Source organism: Theropithecus gelada, chromosome 6 (genome assembly GCF_003255815.1).
Source record: "Theropithecus gelada isolate Dixy chromosome 6, Tgel_1.0, whole genome shotgun sequence".
Classification (NCBI taxonomy): Eukaryota; Metazoa; Chordata; class Mammalia; order Primates; family Cercopithecidae; genus Theropithecus; species Theropithecus gelada.
The window spans coordinates 68494969-68518733 of NC_037673.1; the positions used below are offsets into that span (position 1 = coordinate 68494969).

Here is a 23765-nt window from a genome sequence, read left to right on the forward strand (position 1 = left end):
CTAGCAGTGAGACTTTTAAACCTCAGTGCCCTCATCTGTAAAGTGGGGATAATAATAGTAACTGCCTCATGGGGCTGTTGTGAGATTTACATGAGATAATCTAACATTTATTAGTAAATACTGTTTTCAAAAATGATAACATTTCTCATGAATAAGTAGCCACTAATGTAGTTTCATTATAAATTTAATTTTACTGGCCTTAAGATACTGAAGACATGTAGAAAATACATATAGCTAGATGGTAGGAGGTAATAGGGAAGCCAAGAACAGTGAAGACATGGGCTTTCCTAGAGTCACTAGGCTCTAGGCGGCTGTTTCAGGACCCCAAAAGAGTCATAGAACTAGGACTTTTAAACAGTCCTAGAACAAACTAACTGGTGGGGGGGTGGAGTGGAAGGGATAAATATTATTTCCCTGGTTGAGTTGCTATGGGTGACTAACTGCAGCTCTTTCATATGTTTTGTTATTTGTTTGTTTTTTCTTTTTTGAGACGGAGTTTCACACTTGTTGCTGGAGTGCAATGGCGCAATCTCGGCTCACTGCAGTCTCTGCCTCCCGGGTTCAAGCGATTCTCCTGCGTCAGCCTCTGGAGTAGTAGCTGGGATTGCAGGGGCCCACCACCACACCCAGCTAATTTTTTTTTTTTTTTTTGTAAGACAGAGTTTCACTCTTGTTACCCAGGCTGGAGTGCAGTGGCGTGATCTTGGCTCACTGCAACCTCTGCCTCCTGGATTCAAACGATTCTCCTGCCTCATCCTCCCTAATAGCTGGGATTACAGGCACCTACCACCACGCCTGGCTAATTTTTGTATTTTTAGTAGAGACGGGATTTCACCATGTTGGCCAGGCTAATCTCAAACTCCTGACCTCAGGTAATCTGCCCACCTTGGCCTCCCAGAGTGCTGTGATTATTGGCGTAAGCCACTGTGCCTGACCTCTTTCATATGTTTTTGATCAGTTTATGGGCACCTGAACAAATGAGTCTAGGGACTCACTGCAATAACAAAAATTGTGCTTACTAGAAAAATAACATACACAAAATTTTTCATGTGATTGTATGGAATTTATGGACCTAAAGGATTTTGTTTTGTAAAGTATATTCTAACCTTCAATCGTTTTATACTATTGATTTCTGTTAACATTTTATTTCTCCTCTTTTGTAAGGACCCCCTCTGGTGGATGAGTTCCACCCTCAACTAGCTTTAGTTCTGTGGGATAGAGATTTTTAAAAGAAAACAAAATATCCAGTTCTTTTTAAAATTTGTATACATAGCTGGACGCGGTGGCTCACGCCTGTAATCCCAGCACTTTTGGAGGCCCAGGTGGCTAAACTCTAACTACTCTATTGAGAACACCTGCAGAAAAAGGCAAGGCTCGAGGTAGAGAGATCACTGCATGACTGTTGCAATAATCCAGGGTAATTTAAGAAGAAAAGAGGCTGAGTGCAGTGGCTCGCACCTGTAATCCCAGGACTTTGGGAGGCCAAGGTTGGTGGATCACTTGAGGTCAGGAGTTTGAGACCAGCCTGGCCAATGTGGTGAAATCCTGTCTCTACTAAAAATACAAAAATTAGCTGGGTGTGATGGTGGGTGCCTATAATCCCAGCTACTCGGAAGGCTGAGGCAGGAGAATTGATTGTACCTGGGAGGCAGAGGTTGCAGTGAGCTGAGATTGCATCATTGCACTCCAGCCTGGATGACAAGAGTAAGATTCTGTCTCAAAAAAAAAATAAAAATTGTATACATAAGTTAACGTATTTCTCTAATGCTGCAAAATGACACCAATTTTATTTTTAGTCAGTTATCTATTGAAAGCTATAACCTGTCAGTTTATGTTTTCAGTTCTTTTATGTAAGTCAAACTGAGAGCATTACAAATTTTTTTCTTCCTCATTATGATCATGTTATATTATTTATTATATATACTGATACTTTTTGTCATTGCCTTTTTGTTTTGCTTTTTTTTGAGACAGAGTCTCATTCTATTACCCAGTCTGGAGTGCAGTGGCATGATCTCAGTCTCACTGAAACCTCCATCTCCCAGGTTCAAGCAATTCTCATGTCTCAGCCTCTCGAGCAGCTGGGCTTACAGGCGTGCATCACCATGCCTGGCTAATTTTTGTATTTTTAGTAGAGACATGGTTTCACCATGTTGGCTAGGCTATTCTCGAACTCTTGGCCTGAAGCAGTCCACCCAAAGTGGTGCCTCAGCCTCCCAAAGTGCTGGGATTACAAGCGTGAACCACTGCACTTGGCCTGTCATTGTTTTTATTTTAGCGTAGTAATGCTTGGTTCCTCTGGAATTTGAGTCACTGTAAGAGGATGCTTTGAATATTAAGGCACCTGTGGTCTGAAAGGATCATGAATAAACAGGTGTTTTCTAATTCTGGATGTCTTTTTATATTCCAGTGACATTGCCTTTGTAACCCTAACTACTCTCAGGTAATTCAGTTGCTAAAAGAGAGTAAAATCCATATTTTCAATGTTTTCTATTTTACAGTCATTTTGGTAATTTTTCTTTATGTATTTATAATTCATAAAAGTTTAGCAGGTTTCCATTTGTGTGTGTATATATATATATATAGTGACTATTTTCTCCCAGTCTGTGACTTCTTTCACTCAGCAAAATTACTTTGAGATTCATCCATGAATGTTCATGGCAGTTTTATTTGTAGTAGCTCCAAACTGCAAACAACCCAAATGTCCATTAACAGATGAACAGATAAACAAATTGTAGTATGTCCATGCAGTGAAGTACTACTCTGCAATAAAAATTAATAAACTACTGAGTGAAGGAAGCCAGATCAAAATAAGAATACATATTATATGATTCCTTTTTTTTTTTTTGAGGAGACGGAGTCTCACTCTGTCACCCAGGTTGGAGTACAGTGGCGCGATCTTGGTTCACTGCAACCTCCACCTCCCAGGTTCAAGTGATTCTCCTGCCTCAGCCTCCCAAGCAGCTGGGACTACAGGTGTGCACCACTATGCCCAGCTAATTTTTGTATTTTTAGTGGAGATGGGGTTTCACCATGTTGGCCAGGCTGGTCTTGAACTCCTGACCTCGTGATCCACCCACCTCGGCCTCCCAAAGTACTGGGATTACAGGCGTGAGCCACCGTGCCCGGCCCATATTATATGATTCTATTTATATAACGTTCTAGAAAATGTACACTAATTTATAGTGACAGAAAGCAGATCAGTGATAGCCTTGGGAAGGATGGAATGGGTTACAAAGGAGCATGAGGTGATAACTATATATGTTATCTTATTTGTGGTAGTAGACTCACAAATGTTACACATGTCAAAATTCATTAAACTGTACAATTTAAATAGATGTAGTTTATCTTGTTAATTATACCTCAGCAAATCTGCTTAATGAGGAATTGGAAAGAATCATTTTAAGGGTTTTGGCATGAGTAACTGAAAGGATATAGTTCCAACTAACATGGGCAAGGTTTATAGACGTAAGTGCTATAATTAAAAGTAGAAACAAGGGTTTTATCAGGATCATTGAAGATGAAAACATGACTCAACCTTGTGAGTGTGGGGACAGTGTCAAAATTTGGATGTAAGAGGAGATTATATTTCAGTACTAAGATTCTGTGTTTGGAGAACTAGGTAATTTTGGAATGTTTCACAGTGACTGAAATCTGTGGTTAAAAACCTGTTTCTTTAAGACTGTAGTTTCTAAATTTTCCTCATAGTTTTCAAGCCTTGGGTACTGTATTCATCCATTCTAGTGTCGCTATAAAGAAATACCTGCGGGTAGGTCATTTTTAAAGAAAAGATATTTAACTTGGCGCATGGTTCTGCAGGCTTTATAGGAAGCATGGTGCTGGCATCTGCTTCTGGTGAGACCTTAGGAAACTTAGAATCATAGTGGAAGGCAACAGAGAGCCAGCATGTCACATGGCAATATTGGGAACATGAGAGAGAGGGTGGGGAGGTACCAGACGCTCTTAAACAACCAGATCTTGTGTGAAGTAACTGAGCGAGAACTCACTTATTACCAAGGGGATGATGCTAAGCCGTTCATGAAAGATCCTCCTGTATGATCCAGTCATCTCCCATTAGGCCCCACCTCGCACGTGGGAATCACATTTCCACGTGTTATTTGGAGGGTACAGACATCCAAACCATATCAGGTACATACAAGAATTATTTTTAGAGATTTTTTTCTTTGCATTTTTCTTTTTTTATGTACAGAAATTGATTTTTCTTTCTTTTTTTTCTTTTTTTTTTTTTTTGAGACAGTCTTGCTCTGTCACCCAAGCTGGAGTGCAGTGACATGATCTTGGCTTACTGCAACCTCCACCTCCTGGGTTCAAGTGATTCTCCTGCCTCAGACTCCCAAATAGCTGGGATTACAGGGGCCCACCACCACTCCCAGCTAATTTTTATATTTTTAGTAGAGACGAGGTTTCACCATGTTGGCCAGGCTGGCATTGGACTCCTGACCTCAGGTGATTCACCTGCCTCGGCCTTTCACAGTGCTCGGATTACAGGTGTGAGCCACCGTGCCCAGCCAAGAAATTGATTTCATTGGTCCAGGGTGGGTACCACTATAGTTTAAAACTCCTCGGGCGGATCACGAGGTCAGGAGATCGAGACCATCCTGGCGAACACGGTGAAACCCCGTCTCTACTAAAAAATACAAAAAACTAGCCGGGCGAGGCGGCGGGCGCCTGTAGTCCCAGCTACTCGGGAGGCTGAGGCAGGAGAATGGCGTAAACCCGGGGGGCGGAGCTTGCAGTGAGCTGAGATCCGGCCACTGCACTCCAGCCCGGGCGACAGAGCCAGACTCCGTCTAAAAAAAAAAAAAAAAAAATCCTCAGCTGATTGTAACTTGCAGCCATTGTTGAGAACCTATAGCATTACACTACATGAATGCTTGTTATAAATGGAGAATCTCAAATCCTATCCCAGTCCTGCTGAATCAGATTCTGTATTTTGATAAGACCCCAAGATGCTTTGGGCTTTGTATGCACAGTATAATTGAAGAAGCACTGTCTAGACTAATTAAATATCTGGCAGTGGCCACAGAGTCTACTAGGACTGTATTTCTCGAAATGTGATTCCAGGGCCAGTGGCATCACCTGGGAATTTGTTAAAAATGCAAATATTTGAGCTCCACCCTAGACCTTCTGAGTAGAACACTGTGGGAGTGAAGCCCAGTAGTCTGTGGTTTAACAAGTTCTCCAGGTGATTCTCATACATAATATAGTTTAGAAGCATTGCACCTGGAGTCTCTCATGAGGTTTGGAACCACTGAATTGAGGAAATTGATTCAGCAAGTCCTTTGTTAAAACACATACTCCTGAAGTGAAGTGTCATTGATGTCTGCAACTTTCAAATGGTTTAGCAAAAGGGAAAAATTGTATAAGGCTATGGAGAGACAGAAAGCAGATGCTATGTTTGTTATTTACGTTTTATAGATGATACAACCTAGGTTCAAAAAGAGTAGTTCAAAAAGAGTATCAAAATTAGAATTTGAGCCTGTGTACCCTGTGCATATCACCACAAGCTGGAGTGTGATTCTCTTTTTTGTGTTAGCTTGCCTGGCCCATCATCCCAGGCATCTGGGAATATGACTGTGTTGCATTCCACAGGCCCAGGAGCAAGCTTGAAAATGTAGTCATTGATTTCCATTGTTATGAGTCACACCTGTCTCCTTGCTCATGCGCACACATGCACACACCCCTTCATTATTGTCATTCCTTTTATTAAACTTTTAGTGTATGTCTGAGAGTGTTTGTTTGTGTTTAGTTCTGATTAGAAGCAGAAATAAGCTTGATTTGAATAGCCCAGACTTACTATTTGATTTTTGAGGGCAGTTTTTAGCTAGATAATATTAAAAACTTGTCCTGTTGATGGCCTGAGATTTAGGATTGATTCCGAAACAACAGGGTTTATTAATTAAATATTCCATATATTTTATACTCTTCTCAGTCCCCAGAACATTTGTGGTGATCAAAGATTACCGTTAAGTAAGTTGTTTTTTTCTTGTAACATCTTTTCAAAGTTTTAGGCCAAATTAGATTTGAATGGATTCTTTAGGTTGATGGCTTTTTTTTATAGCATTTATTTATTCCTACCTGATGAGTAAAGCATCGTATTTAAGAATTGTTTTGCTTTGAATCATTGACCTCTTAGAGTTGTTCTTCTGTTTTGTGAGTTTAATTGAACTCATAGTGGTGTTTTAAAATAATGTGTAAAAGAGCATCAGGAGACAGAGCCAAAATGGGTTTATTTGCTTTTATACAAACTAAATTGCCCTTGTGACCCAACATAAAATCTAAGTGCTAAGAGCAGTTATTTATTTTGACAAAAGAATTAATTGAGTCTAAAACAGTTGAAATTCCAGTTGTAGCAAACTATTCATTAAGACTCTCACTCTGGCTTTAGTACTGTCAAAAAAAATAACCTGTCTTATGATTAAATAGCAGAATGATGGGCAGTGGACTGCATTTGAAGGAGATGCTGAATAAACTTTCCACTTGTGAAGCAGTTCAGAAGTGACATGCTACAAGGGGGGTTAGAATGTGCATTGATATCCAGCTGAGTTGTCAACTGGCACTGAGCCAGGCACGCAAAGCCTTGCCATGTGAAGCAGCATGTGGAGCATATGCCATTTGTAAAAGAAAATCTTGTTCATGCATGATGTAATGGTTTTTTTGTTGAAGGTTGTATTTAGTTTTATTATGACAGAAATCATTATTTCTATCTGTAATAGAAAAGTTTATGTGGATGGTACTCAATTTCAAATTTTTAATATAAATTTTTTGATTTGAAGTGATTTGGCATCTTATATTTCAAAATGTTTTTTCTTTTTTTGGGGGGGGCATTTTTCTATTTCAAATGGATTTTAAGAGGCTGTTTAGAAAAGATAAGAGAAATCAAGATATGTTTACTATAGGAAAAGAGTTTTGTGAGAACAAAAAGGAGAATTTTGTTTAAAGGGACTGATTAGTTGAGGGATGTCTTTACTATTTTCACATATATGAAGTTATCCAAAGATTTTACAAATCTTTTTTTCTGTATGTACCATATTTGCTAAGATGATGATGTAAAAGTCCTTCTAGATAATATATATTTAGTATTTGTAAATGAGGCAATTTGGCATTGGTGTTTTGTTTTTATTGTAGTTACCTTTTTCTACTCTCTAGAGTAAGTGTGTAGCTTAAGCACTAGAGATTCTGTAAATAGTTAATGGGTAGAAATTATGTGGATGTGTAGCTGTAGGAGAATTTTTGACTAACCACATGCCTGGTTGCCTTTTTTTGGTAAACCCTTTCTCGTCTCAACAGATGATTGTATTTTCTCCAGCTTTATTAGTACTTGGAAAAGCCAATAATATATAATAAGCTGTTGGTAATTTAAGTAGAGATTTATTATTCATAATTTTTATACTAAATGAAAAGTTGCTGATTTGCACATCTTAATTTCTTTACCTTTATTGATTTTTCAGCCTGCCCTCATCTCATTGTAAATTGTTATGATAGGCCTCTAAGGGATTCTAAGAACAAGCTCGGTACCCTTTTATTAAATGATTTCTCAGCTTCCAGATTTGCAGAATGGGTTTGAATAAAGTCCTTAAATTTTTAATTGGGTCATTTTCTGACTCTTTAAGGCTTTTTTGGATAGAAGTGATAAACATTTTTTTTAGTCTTAGTTTATATTTAGAAGAATGTACTAGTAAGGAACATACTAATAATTGATTAGGACCTTGTTTATCAACTCACTTTTATGACAGTTTTATTCTGCTTATTAGTAAATGTTAATCTATTTTATTTGAATGGAAACTAGAACCACACAGAAATAAATCTGAGATTTAGGGGGAGGGAGAGGGACATTAAGCCAGTATTTTTAGATCCCCCTACTCGTAGAGAGATCTTCTTGTTAATCAGTGGCTTTCTTTTGTAATGGAATGATCAATAATAATGCTGATCATGAATTTCTACATAGGTAAGCTTCGCATCTCAGAGGAACCAGTAACAAAATTCTCTATCATCTACTCTCTATTTCAAGCTCTATTTTAAAATTTCTTCATATAGCAAGTTATACAAATTACCATTAATAAATTAAAAATTATTTCACAAAAAAATGCTAGACTTTCATGAATTTATATATAAAAAGGACTAAATGACAGCTTAGTGGGAGATAATTTTTTAGTCTCATATTTAGCTTTTGGGATATTTCATTAGGAGAGTAATTCATGTTTTGCTACTTTCTCTACTCCCAAATAATTTGATATTTCACATATATGAAGTATGCCGTATTTTATGGCTTTTAAAGCTAGTCTGAGCAGTCAATCATTTCAGGGCTGTTTTAATTGTTTTCTAATGATTTCCACTTTATCATCCTCCTCTTCTACAGTCTATCTCTCATAGCAGTGCTAAATTAATGTTCCTTGAAGATCACTTTGTGGGTGGATGTGTATGATCTTACATGAAAACTCTTGCTGGCTGGGTGAGGTGACTCATGCCTGTAATGCCAGCACTTTGGGAGGCCGAGGCGGGCGGATCATGAGGTCAGGATATCGAGACCATCCTGGCTAACACGGTGAAACCCCATCTCTACTAAAAATACAAAAAATCAGCCGGGCGTGGTGGTGGGTGCCTGTAGTCCCAGCTACTCAGGAGGCTGAGGCAGGAGAATGGTGTGAACCCGGGAGGCAGAGCTTGCAGTGAGCCGAGATTGCGCCACTGTACTCTAGCCAGGGCGACAGAGTGAGACTCCGTCTCAAAAAAAAAAAAAAAAAAGAAAACTCTTCCTATTTCCTGTAAGCTGTAGTTCACATTCCTTGACCTGCTATACACTTAGAGAGATCTGGTTTATAATCCCAAGGTCACCACTTAATTAGTCTGTAATTAGTTCATTTATTCATTCAATAAATATTTACTTATTTACCCAACTTATTATTTACCTGGCATTTTTTAAGTATTGAAGATACGGTGACGAACAGGACAGATGAGGTCCTAAGCTTATGTTCTAGTAGTATTTACTATCTTGGTAGCCCTGTTCTTCCCATGAACACCACCGAGGATTCAGCAACCACCTTTACCACGCTTGTTTTCTCTCATTAATAGTACTGCCAGCTCCTTGAAAGCAGAAACCGCATATTCTTGTGTCTCTAATTCTGTGGCATCATGTATAATGGGTTTTCAGTAAATTATTGTGATCATAATGGGCTAGTCTCAGTTGTTTTTCACTGTTAGAATTATTTGATTTTTAAAATGTATTACTGATATTTGAATTAACTATTAGATAACAACTAGAACCATTTCAGAACAATTAAAAAGATGTGTTGTCAATTAAAAGTAGAATAAAAAATTTAAAATGTAAAAAAAAAGTATTAAAGTTTACCTGATAGTTTTTTTCTACTAGAAGTTTTTCAATTTTTTTTTTCCAGGCCTCATTGAATTTGAAGAATGTGACACTGCTAGTGCAGTTGAAGGTAAGTTGATTAGTTATAATACGTTAATGCACATGGCAGCTAGCTAGCATCTTATCTTCTGTTCATTGAGCAAATAAGGAGGGACTGCTATCCCTAGGTGTCAGCGTATCTATGTAATAGAGTGCTGTAAAAATCTGAAATTAGTTTGAAGGCCTGCAGGTGCTACTTGTTGCTTAATAAATAACAGATTTTCCCAAAAGAATATTAGTGTGTTAGATTATATATTTTTAAAGATTAAGTATAACATGCATTTGTTTTTAAATATACATTGAAATAGTTTTCTTCATTGACATCCATGTTTAAGCCTTCTAATGTCATGAATATGAAATTCATCACTGTAATGTGTAATGCTAATTGTACAGTGGATAACATTTCATTAATGTTAATATTACCATTATTTGGCTGGGCACAGTGGCTCCTGCTTGTAATCTCAGCACTTTGGGAGGCTGAGGCAGGAGGATTACTTGAGTCCAGGAGTTTGAGACCAGCTGGGAATCATGCTGAGACCCATCTCTATAAAAAAAACTTAAAATTAGTAGGTGTGCTGGTGTGCACCTGTAGTCCCAGCTACTGGGAAGGCTGAGGTAGAAGGATTGCTGGAGTCTGGGAGGAGAAGCCTGTGGTGAGCCGTGATTGTACCACTGCACTCCAGCCTGGGCAACAGAGTAAGACCCTGTCTCAAAAACAACAACAAAAACCCTTCTTGAATTTCCTCATCTGTAAGATGAGGGGCTAGCTTAAACCTAAGGTCTCTACTGCTCTCTTCTTTTTTTATTTTTTGGGAGACAGGGTCTCGTTTTGTTTCCCAGGCTGGAGTACAGTGGCGTGATCTCTGCCCACTGCAGCCTTGACCTCCCAGGTCCAAGCGATCCTACCACCTCAGCCCCCAAATTAGCTGGGACTACAGGTGTGTGCCACCATGCCCAGCTAACTTCTGTATTTTTTTTTAGAGAAAGGGTTTCACCATGTAGGCTAGACTAGTCTTGAACTCCAGAGCTCAAGTGATCCATCCACCTTAGCCTCCAAAGTGCTAGGATTACAGGCGTGAGCCACTGCACCCGGCATCTACTGCTCAATTCTCAAAGAGTAAACACCTAAGTTTTAAGTGCTGAATTCTTTTTTTTTGAGACAGGGTCTCGCTCCATCACCCAGGCTGGAGTGCAGTGGCGTGATCTTGGCTGACTACAACCTCTGCCTTCTGGTTCGGATGATTCTTCTGCCTCAGCCTCCCAAGTAGCTGGGGTTACAGCTGTGCACCACTGTGCCCGGCTAATTTTTTGTGTATTTTTAGTGGAAACGGGGTTTCACCATGTTGGCCAGGCTGGTGTCAAACTCCTGACCTCAGGTGATCCACCCACCTCGGCCTCCCAAAGTGCTGGGATTGTAGGTGTGACCCACCACGCCAGGCCTTAAGTGCTTAATTCTATCAACAGTTAATAGCGTGACTGGCCTTTAAAAATAATTTGTCAAGAGGATGAAGAGTTGCCTTATTAGGAATATCAAAGATAATTTTTACTCCTCGGTTATGGTAGAATCCATTTATAGCATTGTTTGTATTAGGGACAACATATGGACACAAGAGTGCTATATTGTAAACTTTTCATATTATACTTCTTTTTTCGTTTTTGTTTTTTTCTGTTTCTGTTTTTTTGTTTTGTTTTGTTTTGTTTTTTTTTTTAATTTTTGAGGTAGGGTCTCACTCTGTCACTCAGGGTAGAGTGCAGTGGTGTGATCACAGCTCACTGCAGCCTCCATCTCCTGGACTCAAGCAGTCCTCTCACCCTAGCCTCCTGAGTAGCTAGGACCACAGGCACGCACCACCACACCCAGCTATTTTTTTGTATTTTTTTGTAGAGACAGGGTTTCACCATGTTGCCTAGGCTGGTCTCGAACTCCTGAGTTCAAGTGATCTGTCTGCCTTGGCCTTCCAAAGTGCTGGGAATACAGGCATGCATCACTGCACCTGGCCCCATATTATAGTTCTAATGGGTCTGCTGTGTCATCCTTTTATCTAAAACAATACATTTGTATTTTGTGACCCTCTAAAAAGCAAACGTGATTTGACCTTTATAACATGATTTGACGTTTATAACAAAATTTAGTATAATGAGTAATGTACTTTCATTGAAGTTTTAAGATATCTCCATATGCTTATTATGTGTAAGATGACGTAAGGTAGGCTTAGGAAAAGAAAAGAAAATTTTATCTATCAAGTAAATGTTCTAGGATCTTTTGATGAATAATAGACTGTGTTTTATTTACATAAGAAAAGTCTAACTAATAGGGTTGAGTGGTTGATAATTTTATTTCTGTCATCCACATTTATCATCAGCAGTTACGAGCAAGTTATGTGTGAAGATGCAAGATGTATTCCTAAACTTAATATGTTTATCAGGAACAGTTATGTTTCTGTAACAATATATATTTATTTTAAAGGTATAAAACCAAGGAAAAGAAAGACCTTTGCTTTGCCAGGAATCATCAAAAAGGAAAAAGATGCAGAATCTGTGTAAGTATTTTAAATATTGTCAAAATCCTTTTTATTTTTATAAGTGATTAAGAATAAGACTGTTTTGCATTTGGAAAGAAAAAAGTATTGTGGAAATAATTCAAAAGTATATGTGTAAGGTGTGAAAAACAAGCTTTTCTAAATATTAATAAATGCATTTGCCAGTTCCTCTGGTTTTAGATCAAAGTATTAACTTGTTAATTATTTAAAAAATTTAAGACATTATAGACAAAAGCTTTAATGTCCAGAAATGGAAATTTTTGAAATATCCTCATTTTTATAAAATGATAAATGCATATTTTAAAAAATTAAAAGTGCAAAGAAAACAAAAAATTCATCAAAGTCTTAATGCCTAAGAGAAAATCTCTGGTCAACTATTTGATGAAAATCCTTCTAGACAATTCTAAGTGTATAGGCACATAGTGATACATATACATACATTGATGGAAAATGTTAAATAGGGGAGAGAAAAGCCCTAATATTTTACTGTTTATACTAGGTCATCATTTTTAGATGGACTATTTGGTCCACTTATAAGTCTGATTTACCTTCTTTTTTTTTTTTTTTTTTTTTGAGATGGAGTTTCACTCTTGTTGCCCAGGCTGGAGTGCAGTGGCGCAGTCTCAGCTCACTGCAACCTCTGCCTCCCAGGTTCAAGCGATTCTCCTCCTGCCTCAGCCTCCCAAGTAGCTGAGATTACAGCGCCTACCACATCTGGCTAATTTTTTGTATTTTTAGTAGAGACAGGATTTTACCATATTGGCCAGGCTGGTCGCGAACTCCTGACCTCAGGTGAAGCACCCGCCTCAGCCTTCCAAAGTGCTGGGATTACAGGCCTGAACCACCGTGCCCGACTTGATTTACCTTCTTTTAAAAATAAAAAATTAATATACAAAGAATATGTAATAAATATGTAAGAAATTGAGTTAGATTAGCTAACCAAAGTTTTTGTTTGTTTGTTTGTTTTCTACTTTGGCTACACATTAGAACTACCTGGGAAATTAAAGTAAACATACCTAAGCTAGGTCCTACCTCAGACCAATTAAATCAGATTCTCTCGGCATGAAACCTCAACATAATTTTTGCTCTTTTTTAAGCAGCCCCTTTGATTTCTAATGTATACCTGGGGTTAAGAATCATTGAGCTATGATTATTCAGAGACAAACTAGAATTAAAGAAATCTTTCTTTCCATGATTATTCAGTCCATTTAGATAGAAGAGACACTGATCAAAAGTCATGAGTGATTTGTTGACCCACCAACACTGACTGAAAATTAGTTTAAAGACAGCACTTCCCTAGCATAATCAACGGAATTCTCATGAGATTTAATATTTGATGGGCACTCATATTTTTAACATAAGAGAACAGTTTGTGCTTTGGGTATTCTTGCTTTCTACCTAGTTATATTTCTATTTGAGTTTCTTAGAATTTCTTTCACTTTAAATGGCTGTCTCTTCCCCTCTCCCAAGTAGTATTTGGTTAACAAATCAAGACCAATTGCAAAGTGATTTATATCTATAGTTATCAAATCTTCTTCAGATGTCTTTCTTGAGCATTTACGAAGGGGATTTTTTTAAGGGGGTGAAACTTAATCTATTTTTATAATATTAGCAATACATATTGAAATCTGATCAGTTGATTAGTAAGTTTTTAAAATATATCTAGTTCATCTGTTAGTGGCTGTATTGTAAAGAATCATGGCCTTAAATTATTTTTATAATGTGTGGGTTTCATTACTGTTCATGTAGGGAGCTTATAGTATTTTTTAACCAGGTTTTTAAAAACAGTTTTCCTTATCAATAATTTCCCAATATGATATTAAGCCACTTAGGCTGGTTTTTTGGTTTTGTTTTTTAACCAATGGCAATACTAGAGCAGAAAGCCAGTGCTTAAACCACTGCACCATTATCACCTTCTTTCAAACTTCTTGGCAGGAAAAATGTTAGAATTCACTTTGCCTGAAATGCCAGAGGCTCTTGAAATGCCTCTTCATAGCCAGAAGGCTTTTGAGATGCTAGTAATTATGGGAGACAGACCCTTTTCAGAGCTTCCTCTTCCTGGAGCTTCTTCTGCAGGTCTCATATAGCCCACTGTGAAGGCAAACAGATAAGTACTTTACCCCAGTGACTGGAGTGTTTTGGCTTAAAGCCAGAGAGTAAACTCTTTGGAACTTTTAACACTTCCTTTTATGTGCAAACTGCATCTTTTTTTAAAAAAAGAAGAAAGTAGAAATGTTCTAACATCTTTATTAATTTGATTCTCTAGGATTGGATTATTATTATTATGCCTTTTCTGGAACATTTCTTCAGAGTATGCATAAGTTTAAAGTATAGTGTTTCTCATCTACCAGTAAGGAAGCTGTATTTCAAAATGTGCAATTTAAAATGACTTTTAAGTGGCTAGAAAGTCACCTGGGGGGCCAGGCGCAGTGGCTCACGCCTGTAAACCCAACATTTTGGGAGGCCGAGGAGGGTGGATTACTTGAGGTCAGGAGTTCAAGACTGGCCTGGCCAACATTGTGAAACCCCATCTCTACTAAAAATACAAAAATTAGCCAGGTGTGGTGGTACACACCTGTAATCCCAGCTACTTGGGAGGCTGAGGCTGGAGAATTGCTTGAACCTGGGAGGCGGAGGTTGCAGTGAGCCGACATGGCGCCACTAAACTCCATCTAGCCTGGGTGACAGAGTGAAACTCTGTGTTAGAGAAGAAATGAAAAAAAAAAAAAAAAAAAGAAGAAAGAAAGTCACCTTTCGCATTTACCCTGTCTCTTTGGTACTTCATTTTGGATTAAGAGCAATGTCATCTTCCTCCTTTTTAATTTTTTCAGTCTGTTTTATCCTATATTCCTTTAAGAAAATTCTTCAATTTTGTAGATTCTTCTGGCATTTGCTTAGTATTTGGATAAATGGCGTTTATCTGTTTGTATAAGATTTTGACACACATTGCGTATCCTTTGAAATGCTTGAGACTAGAAGTGTTTTGGATTTCAGATTTTTTTGGATTTTGAAGTATTTGCAGAATACATCCAGTTGAGCATTCCTAAACCAAAAATCCCAAAGCCAGAATGTTCCAGTGAACATTTTGTTTGAACATCTTGTTAGTGCTCAAAAAGTCTCAGATTTTGGAGCACTTTGGATTTCAGATTTTTGGATTAGGGATGCTCAGCCTGCATTGTGTGCATTAACTGTCATTAGTTAAAGGTCCAAAAGCCTTTTACATCTGTGCTCTTAAGTTTTGTTTGTGAATTTATGTTAGAGTGCATACATGGAAATACTTCTATCCAACCTCATTTTTTATGACCTCACTGTCCTTAGTTGTACATATTTAGGTCTTCTTTATGTTTTAGTTTTACATTTTAAATAATACTTTTCACTAGTGTATTTGCAAATTCAATGCTTGTTTATCAGTTAAATGATAGAATTTCAGTTCTCAACTACATATTACATTACATAAGAAAGTTATCCAACTGGAAGTCTACTCAGTATATTTGGAAAAAACTAGTTTTGACTTTTTTGTATACTAAGTTATGGAAAGTACTTCAAATGAAACTGAAGTGTTTAAAAATTGTATTTTTTTCCAGTAGTTTTAGGTTTTCAGACTACTTGCCACTTAATAATGACTTTTTTTTTTAAAGTCAATGATGTGTGAGTATATTTATGGAAAAGAATTACTTTTGAAAATAGGTTTTAGAATACTTATAAGCCCTTAAAGCATAATGTAAGCTGATAGAAAAAAGGAATACTTGTAAGCTGTTTGTTTTTTATTTTGTCAGTTGGTATGGGTATAAGAATGCCTTTTTTGAATTTTAAAATGATTTGGTATGTTTTAATCTTCGTGGTTTGATTTCTCTAAATATTTTCTGTAGAGTTTAAATAAAAGCTATGTTTAAGTACCAAAGTAAAGACTTTAAACAAGCATAATTAGCAGACAATTCTAATTATTGAATATTTCTGATATTTTGTTTTAATAGTGAATGCCCTGATGCAGATTCACTGGTAAGTAGATTTAACTTCGATATAAACAATTTAAATTAGTTATTTTCATTAGGACAAACCTAACGTATTTGAGTTGAGTTGTTACCAGTCTTTCAAAGAAAAATACCATCATATTGTAAATTCACTATTAAAATTATTTTACAGATGTATTTTTGGATTTACATTGCCAGATGCTTTCCTATTAAATAGAAAGTATTTCTAACCACCTTTGAAAAGTGGGACATTTCACTTTTAAAATTGGAGTGGTGCCATATCATACTGCTTTTTCTTGGGAAACATGCCAGAAATCAAATCTGTATACTTTATTTTAAAATGTGGTGTTCTTACTAATGTATTCTTAGATCTATTAAAATACAACATTGTGCATACATTTGAGTTTCATTTGAGAGCTTGTCATTTTAGAAATAACAGCAACAAGAACCATGGTCAGTACTTTTCTGTGCTTTTTGTTTTATTTTAAAGAAGGGTTGCTTATATTTCTTGATTAAATGTATTTCTTTATGTGTAATTAAAGAAGACATCAAATGGAGCTCCCTGTGGTTACAGTGAGAGAGTAGATTTACCAAATGTTGTTAAGTAATGTATAGATGGGCATATTTTTCAAACTGTTCATTAGATACCGTTCATGTTGATAAGTATAGGAGTTTCAAACAATCTCTGTCCTTTGCTTATTGTTCCTGCCTGCATAACTATTATTTCCTTTGATCCAAAAACATTTTGATCTTTTACAGCATCATAGTGTACCAAAATAACTAAAAATATTTTGTGAAACACTGTATTTTATATTACTTAACTAAGATAAATTAGTATTTTGTTTTATATTTTGGCTTTAAAATACAATTATGATTTGTTAACAAATTTATATGAAAAATAAGAAATAGACTTATAATGAGTTATGGGGTTAAAATCATCAGTGTATTTTTGGAGTTACAACGTTTACCTTAGCACTTGGTTACTTTGTTTGATACCCTTGGTTAACTAATTAATGAAAAGCAGCAGATGTGTTTGGCAATAACTTTAGTACTCATTTTATTTCTGCATTATTTTTATGCATTTTATTTCTGAATTATTTGTAGCATTAAAATGATGATTGGAAAATTAAATACAACTTTAATACTTCATGTTTTAGTTTATATATATTCCCTTTAAATAAAACATTTTAAATTCAGTAACTAATTAATACTATTTTATAATGATAATATTATCCAGTTTTGAACTTTACTTAGTACTTATCCAGAATACAAAAGAGAATACAAAATTCTAATACTGGATAAGAAGCAATTGATAAATTTGACTGTGTAGAAATGAAAAATATATAAAACTAGAAAAAATACTTTATAAAAGGATTTGAATCATCAGAGACAAACTGGCAGAGCATCTTTGCAAGACATGTGACAGGGGCTAATTGCTTTCATTTATAAAGTTTATATGCAAATCAATACAAAAAGTAAGTAGGTACCTAGTAGGAAAAGGGCATAGGATAAAAATGCTCAATTTTCATAAAAAGAAATAAAAGTGATAACCGTAATAAATATTGCTCAAAATAGTGGTGTTCTTCTGGTGCAAATTAGAATGAATTTACTATAGTGTCTAATCATATTGGGAAATTTTTTAATTTAATTTTTTGTTTTTTAAATTAGAAACAAAGTCTCACTCTGTTGCTCAGGCTTGAGTGCAGTTGTGTGATCATAGCTCACTGTAACCTTGAACTCCTGGGCTCAAGCGATATTCTTGCCTCAGCTTCCCATGTGGCTGGGACTGTAGGCACATGTCACCATGCCCAACTAATTTCTTAAACTTTTTTTTTTGGTAGAGTTGCGGATGTGTTGCCCAGACTGGTCTTGAACTCCTGGCTTCAAGCCATTTTCCTACTTTGGTCTGCCAAAGTGCTGGGATTACAGGTGTGGACCACTGCTCCTGGCCAGCAAAGGTTTTGATACGCTCATACTGTTGGTAGGAATGTAAATTGACACTGTCCGTCTTGTGGATAGTTTGGCGGTATTGCCCCAAATAAGAAGTGTGAGTTCATTTTTGACCATGCTATCTCCCTGCTAGGAATTTACTGTTACAGTTATAGTAACAAAACTTTACACATACACACATATATAAAGTATATATGTATGTACACACACACACTTAAGATTCATGCATATATAGAAAGTGAGGGAGAGATAGATATTTATTTCAACATTGTTTGTATTAGCAAAAAACTGGAAACACCAAAGAATCCATCAAAATGGGAACCAGTTAAATAAATTGGTGGGGTAATAGATATTATAAAGAGTTAAGTTGATCTGTATCTGCTGATATGGAAAGAACGTACTAAATAAAAACAAGTATGATCTTTTAAGTGATTGCTGTTTTAAAAATAGAATATAAATATGTGGATATATGTGTTATCTTTATTTTAGAAGAATGAGTTACAAGACACTTTAATTGTGGATACCTTTGGGGCCAAGAATTGCAATGGTCAGTAGAGAAAGGAGACTCTTTTTACTTATTTTATTTTGAGATGGGGTCTTGCTCTCTGGCTGATGTTACTTGGATTTGGGTCCCTGCCCAAATCTGTTGTCAAATTGTAATCCCCAGTGTTGGAGGAGGGGATGGGTGGGAGGCAATTGGGTCAGGGGACGGATCTCCCCCTCGCTGTTCTCGTGACAGTGAGTGAGTTCTCACAAGATCCGGTTGTTTAAAAGTGTGTATTACCTCCCTCTTCACTCTCTTCCTCCTACTCCGGCCATGTAAGACGTGCCTCCTTCCTCTTTGCCTTCCGCCATAATTTAAGTTTCCTGAGGCCTCCCTAGCCATGCTTCCTGTACAGCTTGTGGAACTGTGAACCGATTAAACCTCTTTTCTTTATAAATTACCCAGTCTCAGATAGTTCTTGATAGCAATGTGAGAACAGACAAATACAATCACCCAGGCTGGAGTTCAGTGGCACGATCATAGCTCACTACAGCCTTGACCTCCCAGGCTCAAGCGTTCCTCCCATTCCAGCCTCCTGAGTAGCTGGGAACACAGGCATATGCCACCATGCCTGGCTATGTTTTTTCGTTTTTGGTAGAGGCGGTGTCTCACTGTGTTGTCCAGGCTTCTTATTTTCTTTTATTTGTAGCCTATAGATAATAACTTATGGCCTATTCATGGCTTTCTCTTACTAATTATTTTTTAAAACATCAATAAGCTCTCCTAGTAGGGAAATTATTGTTCATTTCTTATTCCTTTCTTTAAAGGTCCGTGTAATTAAAAAAATTATTTTTAGCAACTGCATGTATGGCAAGTTAGCCAAAGAAGTATAATTGCTCTTTTCTTCTTTTTTTTTGGTTTTGGCCTATGTCCCCATTCCAAACAGAAATTAAGAAACATTTCATTTACTCTTGTTTCTTGAGCTCCATTCTGGTATATATTTTTTAAATTGCCACCGCCACTTTAGCCAGAGTAAACAACTGTCTTTAAGATTGATGGGTGAAGTTGCCTATTCTGTTCTTGTTCATACTGCTTTTGACCTAGGGCTTCACTGCAGCTGTGTGGGCCCTAATATAGAAATCATGGATTAAATGGGTAAAGATGAACACAGGTAATGTGTAAGCTTTTATTAATATCAGATTTCTATGAATAGTTCTAGCAGTAAAAAGATAGTACACTGAGAATCACTGCTTTTAAGAAAAACTTTTTATTTTGAAATAAAGATGCATGGAAGGTTGCAAAGATGGTGTACATAACAGTACTGTGTACTTGTTACCCCTTCCTCCTGACACTAACATTTTACAAAACTGTCATATAGTATCACAACTGGAATATTGACACTAATTCAGTCAAAACAGGACATTTTCCGTACCACAGCAATCTCTCATGTTGGTTGCCCTTTTACAGCCACTTTTCCTTATACCTTCCTTAACCTCTGGCAGCCACTAACCTTTTCTTCATTCCTATAATTTTGTCAATTCAAGATTGTTCTATAAGTGAAATCATACAATATGTATGCTTTTGAGGTTGGCTTTTTTCCACTCAGCACAGTTCTTTGGGGATTTATCCAGGCTGTGGTACATATGAATAGTTTATGTTTTGTTGCTGAGTAGTAGTCCTTGTTTTGGATATACTAAAGTTTGTTTAACCACTCATCCATTGTAGGACATTTTAGTTGTTTTTCAATTTTTGGCTATTAAAGTTACTATGAACAATTGTTTACAGGTTTTTGTGTGGACATAATGTTCCTCTCTGACCCTGATAATTTTCTTTATGAACTCTACCTTATCTAATATTAAGACATCCTCTTTTACCCTTTGTTATTATTCATGTTTGCCTGGTATAATTGTTTCGATCCTTTTTCTTTCAGCCTAACTGTATTGTTATATTTGAAGTTTCTTGTAGACAGCAGATAGTTGGATTATGTTTTAAAAAATCCATTCTGCCAATCTCTGCCTTTTAATTGGTATATTTGGACCATTTATATGTAATGATATTGTCAGATTTTAAGATTGCCATTTTATTTTTGTTTTCTGTTTGTTCCTCTGTTTTTTGTTTTGCTTTGCTTTTTCTTGCCTTTGTGTAGGTTATTTGAACCTTTTTTTAGAATAGCATTTTGATTTTATAGAGTTTTTCGTTGATTCACTCTGTAGAGCTATTTTAGTAGGTGCTCTAGGTCATTTTCCATTACCTCCAGATAGTTGTTTATGGTGTTTTTTGTTTTGTTTTGTTTTTAATAGCGCTAGGTTCTTGATCTGTGGCCCAGGCTGGAGTGCAGTAGCACAATCCTAGCTTACCACAGCCTCGAACTCCTTGGCTCAAGTGATCCTTCCTGCTTCAGCCTTCCAAGTAGCTAGGAATACAGGCATGTGCCACCATACCCAGCTAATTTTTAATTTTTGAGTAGAGACAAGGTCTTGCTATATTGAACAGGTTGGTCTTGAACTCTTGGCCTCAAGTGATCCTCCTGTGTTGACCCCCCAAAATGCTGGGGTTGTAGGCCTGAGCCACCATGCCTGGCCTGTTGATGTGTTTTCATCAGAATTTATCGTTGTAATCTGCAGGAGGTTGGTCCAAAAGCTGCTTACTCAGCCATATAGAAAACAGCTTGGTGTTGTTAAATTATTACATTGTGCTATATAGTGTATTCTAAACAAATAGTGTATTCTAAACAAATTTAAAGTAGTCCATTGTTAAATTTGAGATAGAACCTCCAGGAGACTAAATACCTGGTGTGTTTCTAGGGTACTTGGAATGGGGACAAAGTATTTTGAAAAAACCTTTCATTCTGATTTCTAAAAGATTCACAATTAGCAAAGTTTCCTTATTTTTAAAGTATTTTAAAGTGATGTTTGCATATTAGCAAGCAGCAGAAAGAGGAAGTGTTCTACCTTCAGTGTTAAAAACACGGCCTTTGTCATCTTTTTATCTGTAGAATCTGCTCTTCACCCTACGTTAGATTTTTTATTTCTGGTTTCTAATTCCATCTGTTAACTCACTGCTAGCTACAGTAGACTGTTTGTTTAGTCTGGAAGTGATAGTCACATAAATGCTGCACTTAGTTCTCCCTAACCTTGGGTTGTGCCTGCCTTCACAGTTCTTCTTATCTTTCTTGCTGAGCTTTAGAAAGTGATTAGAAGAATAGAATACCTTACCAGTAAAAGGATTTTTGCTGCAATTCCTTGGCAGCCTTTTCTTTCCATTAAATTTTTTTTTTAATTTGGAAATAATTTCTAACTTACAAAATTGCAAGAATGAAATCATATGAAGAACACTTGTATGCCCTTTATTTTTGTCATATTTGCATTCTCTCTATATTTGTGCGTGTGTTCATACGTGTATAATGTTTTTTCTGATCCATTTGAGCACAAATTAAATATATTCTGGCCCTTTGTCTCTAAATACTTAAGTATATATTGCCCCAAAATTTCAAATATTCCTTTTTCTAACCACAAAAGCATATTCAGAGAAGTGTTCCTCTTTCCTGTGCCCTTCCTTGTAGGTAACCAACTTTATTGTGTTCTAATTATCCTTTCTGTAGTTTTTTTTAAAATTAAAGATAAGCAGATATCTTTATCTCTTTTTTGTTTGTGTTCTTATTTGCTCTTCTTACTTAAAAGTTATGGTACTATATATGTTCTTTACTACTTGGCTTTTTAAAAATTAGCAGTATTTCCTGGTAATCACTCCATATTAGTTCATATGAACTTTTCTCCTTTTTTTTTTTTTTTTCTTTTTAACAGCTGCATAGTATAGTTGTTCCTCAGTGTCCTTGCAGGATTGGTTCTAGAACTCCCTGAGGATGCCAGAATCACTGAATGCTCAAGTCCCTTATATAAACTGTCATAGTGTTTACATATAACCTACACACATCCTTTAAGTCATTCTTTAAATCATCTCTAGATTACTTATAATACCTAATACAATGTAAATGGATGTTGTAAATAGTTGTTTTACTGTGTTTTTTAAAGATTCATGTTTTGTGTATTTTTGTTTTTGTTTACTTATTTATTTATTTAGAGACAGAGTCTTGCTCTGTTGCCTAGGCTGCAGTGCAGTGGCACCATCGGGGCTCACTGCAACTTCTACTTCCCAGGCTTAAGCAATCCTCCCACCTCAGCTCCTTAGTAGCTGGGCTACAGGTGCTTGCCTCCCTGCTCAGCTGATGTTTTAATTTTTTGTAGAGATGAGGTCTGACTATATTGCCCATTCTATTGCTGGTCTCGAACTCCTAGGCTCAAGCAGTCTTCCTGCCTCAGCCTCCTGAAGAACTGGGGTTACAGGCATGAGTTACCACAACCAGCTTATTTTTTATTTTTTAAAAATATTTTTGCTGGGCACAGTGGGTCACGCCTATAATCCCAACACTTTGGGAAGCCGAGGTGGGCGGATCACCTGAGGCCAGGAGTTCAAGACCAGCCTGGCCAATATAGCGACACCCTGTGTCTATTAAAAATACAAAAATTATCTGGGTGTGGTGGTGGGTGCCTGTGATCCCAGCTATTAGGGAGGCTGAGGCAGCAGAATCACTTGAACCCAGGAGATGGAGGTTGCAGTGAGTTGAGATTGGGCCACTGCACTCCAGCCTGGGTGACAGAGCAAGTCTCCATCTCAAAAAACTAACTAAATAAATAAAACAAAAATATTTTCAATCTGCGGTTGGTTGAATACGTGCAAATACTGAAACCGAACCTGCAGATATGGAGGGATGTCTCTACCCATTTTGTGTATGTACCATAGTTTATTCAGCTGTGCTTGGACATTTAGGTAATTTCTAATCATTACAGGTTATAAATAATCTTTAATGAATAACCTTGTGCATATGTACTTTTAAATAGTTGGAGCTGTATCTTCACGATGAATTTCTAGAAATGGGATTCCTGGGTAAAAGAGTGAATGTATATGTAGTTTTGTTACACATTGCCTAATTTTTCTCTGTAGGGGTTGTGCCAATTTGTATTAATACCCAGAAAGTACGAATATGCATTTCCCCTGCAACTTCACCAACAGAGTATATTTTCAAGCTTTTGAATTTGGTATCTTAATGTAGTTTTAATTTTCTTGGTAGTCTTTTATTTCTCATTTTGTTTGTTTTTTGCTTATGGTTTATATTTTCATTCATTTACACTCAGTCCTTTCGCTTCACCACAGCACACCCCAAGATACATATAGTCTTAGCTTTTTATTTCTTTACTTTGAGGATTTGAATGAAAAATTGGTTTTCCCCAAGACTGCTGGCATTCCTACCCAAATACCCGTTTTCTTACTTTTATTTTTTCCTAGTCCTTGAGGAACAGGGAAGGGCCTCTTTGTCTTATCCTATTTTTTCTTGA

The 23765-nt window shown here is 36.7% G+C and overlaps 1 protein-coding gene across 2 annotated transcripts in view; it reads left to right on the forward strand.

Annotated features, from left to right (window-relative positions):
* FCHO2 (FCH domain only 2) overlaps nucleotides 1-23765 on the forward strand; it is a 136165-nt gene that overhangs the window by 64928 nt on the left and 47472 nt on the right. For both annotated transcript variants that reach the window (XM_025388618.1, XM_025388617.1), the window contains 3 exons: nucleotides 9414-9458; nucleotides 11895-11967; nucleotides 15942-15966. In XM_025388618.1, coding sequence (XP_025244403.1) covers nucleotides 9414-9458; nucleotides 11895-11967; nucleotides 15942-15966 — 143 coding nt within the window. The remainder of the gene's footprint in view (nucleotides 1-9413; nucleotides 9459-11894; nucleotides 11968-15941; nucleotides 15967-23765) is intronic.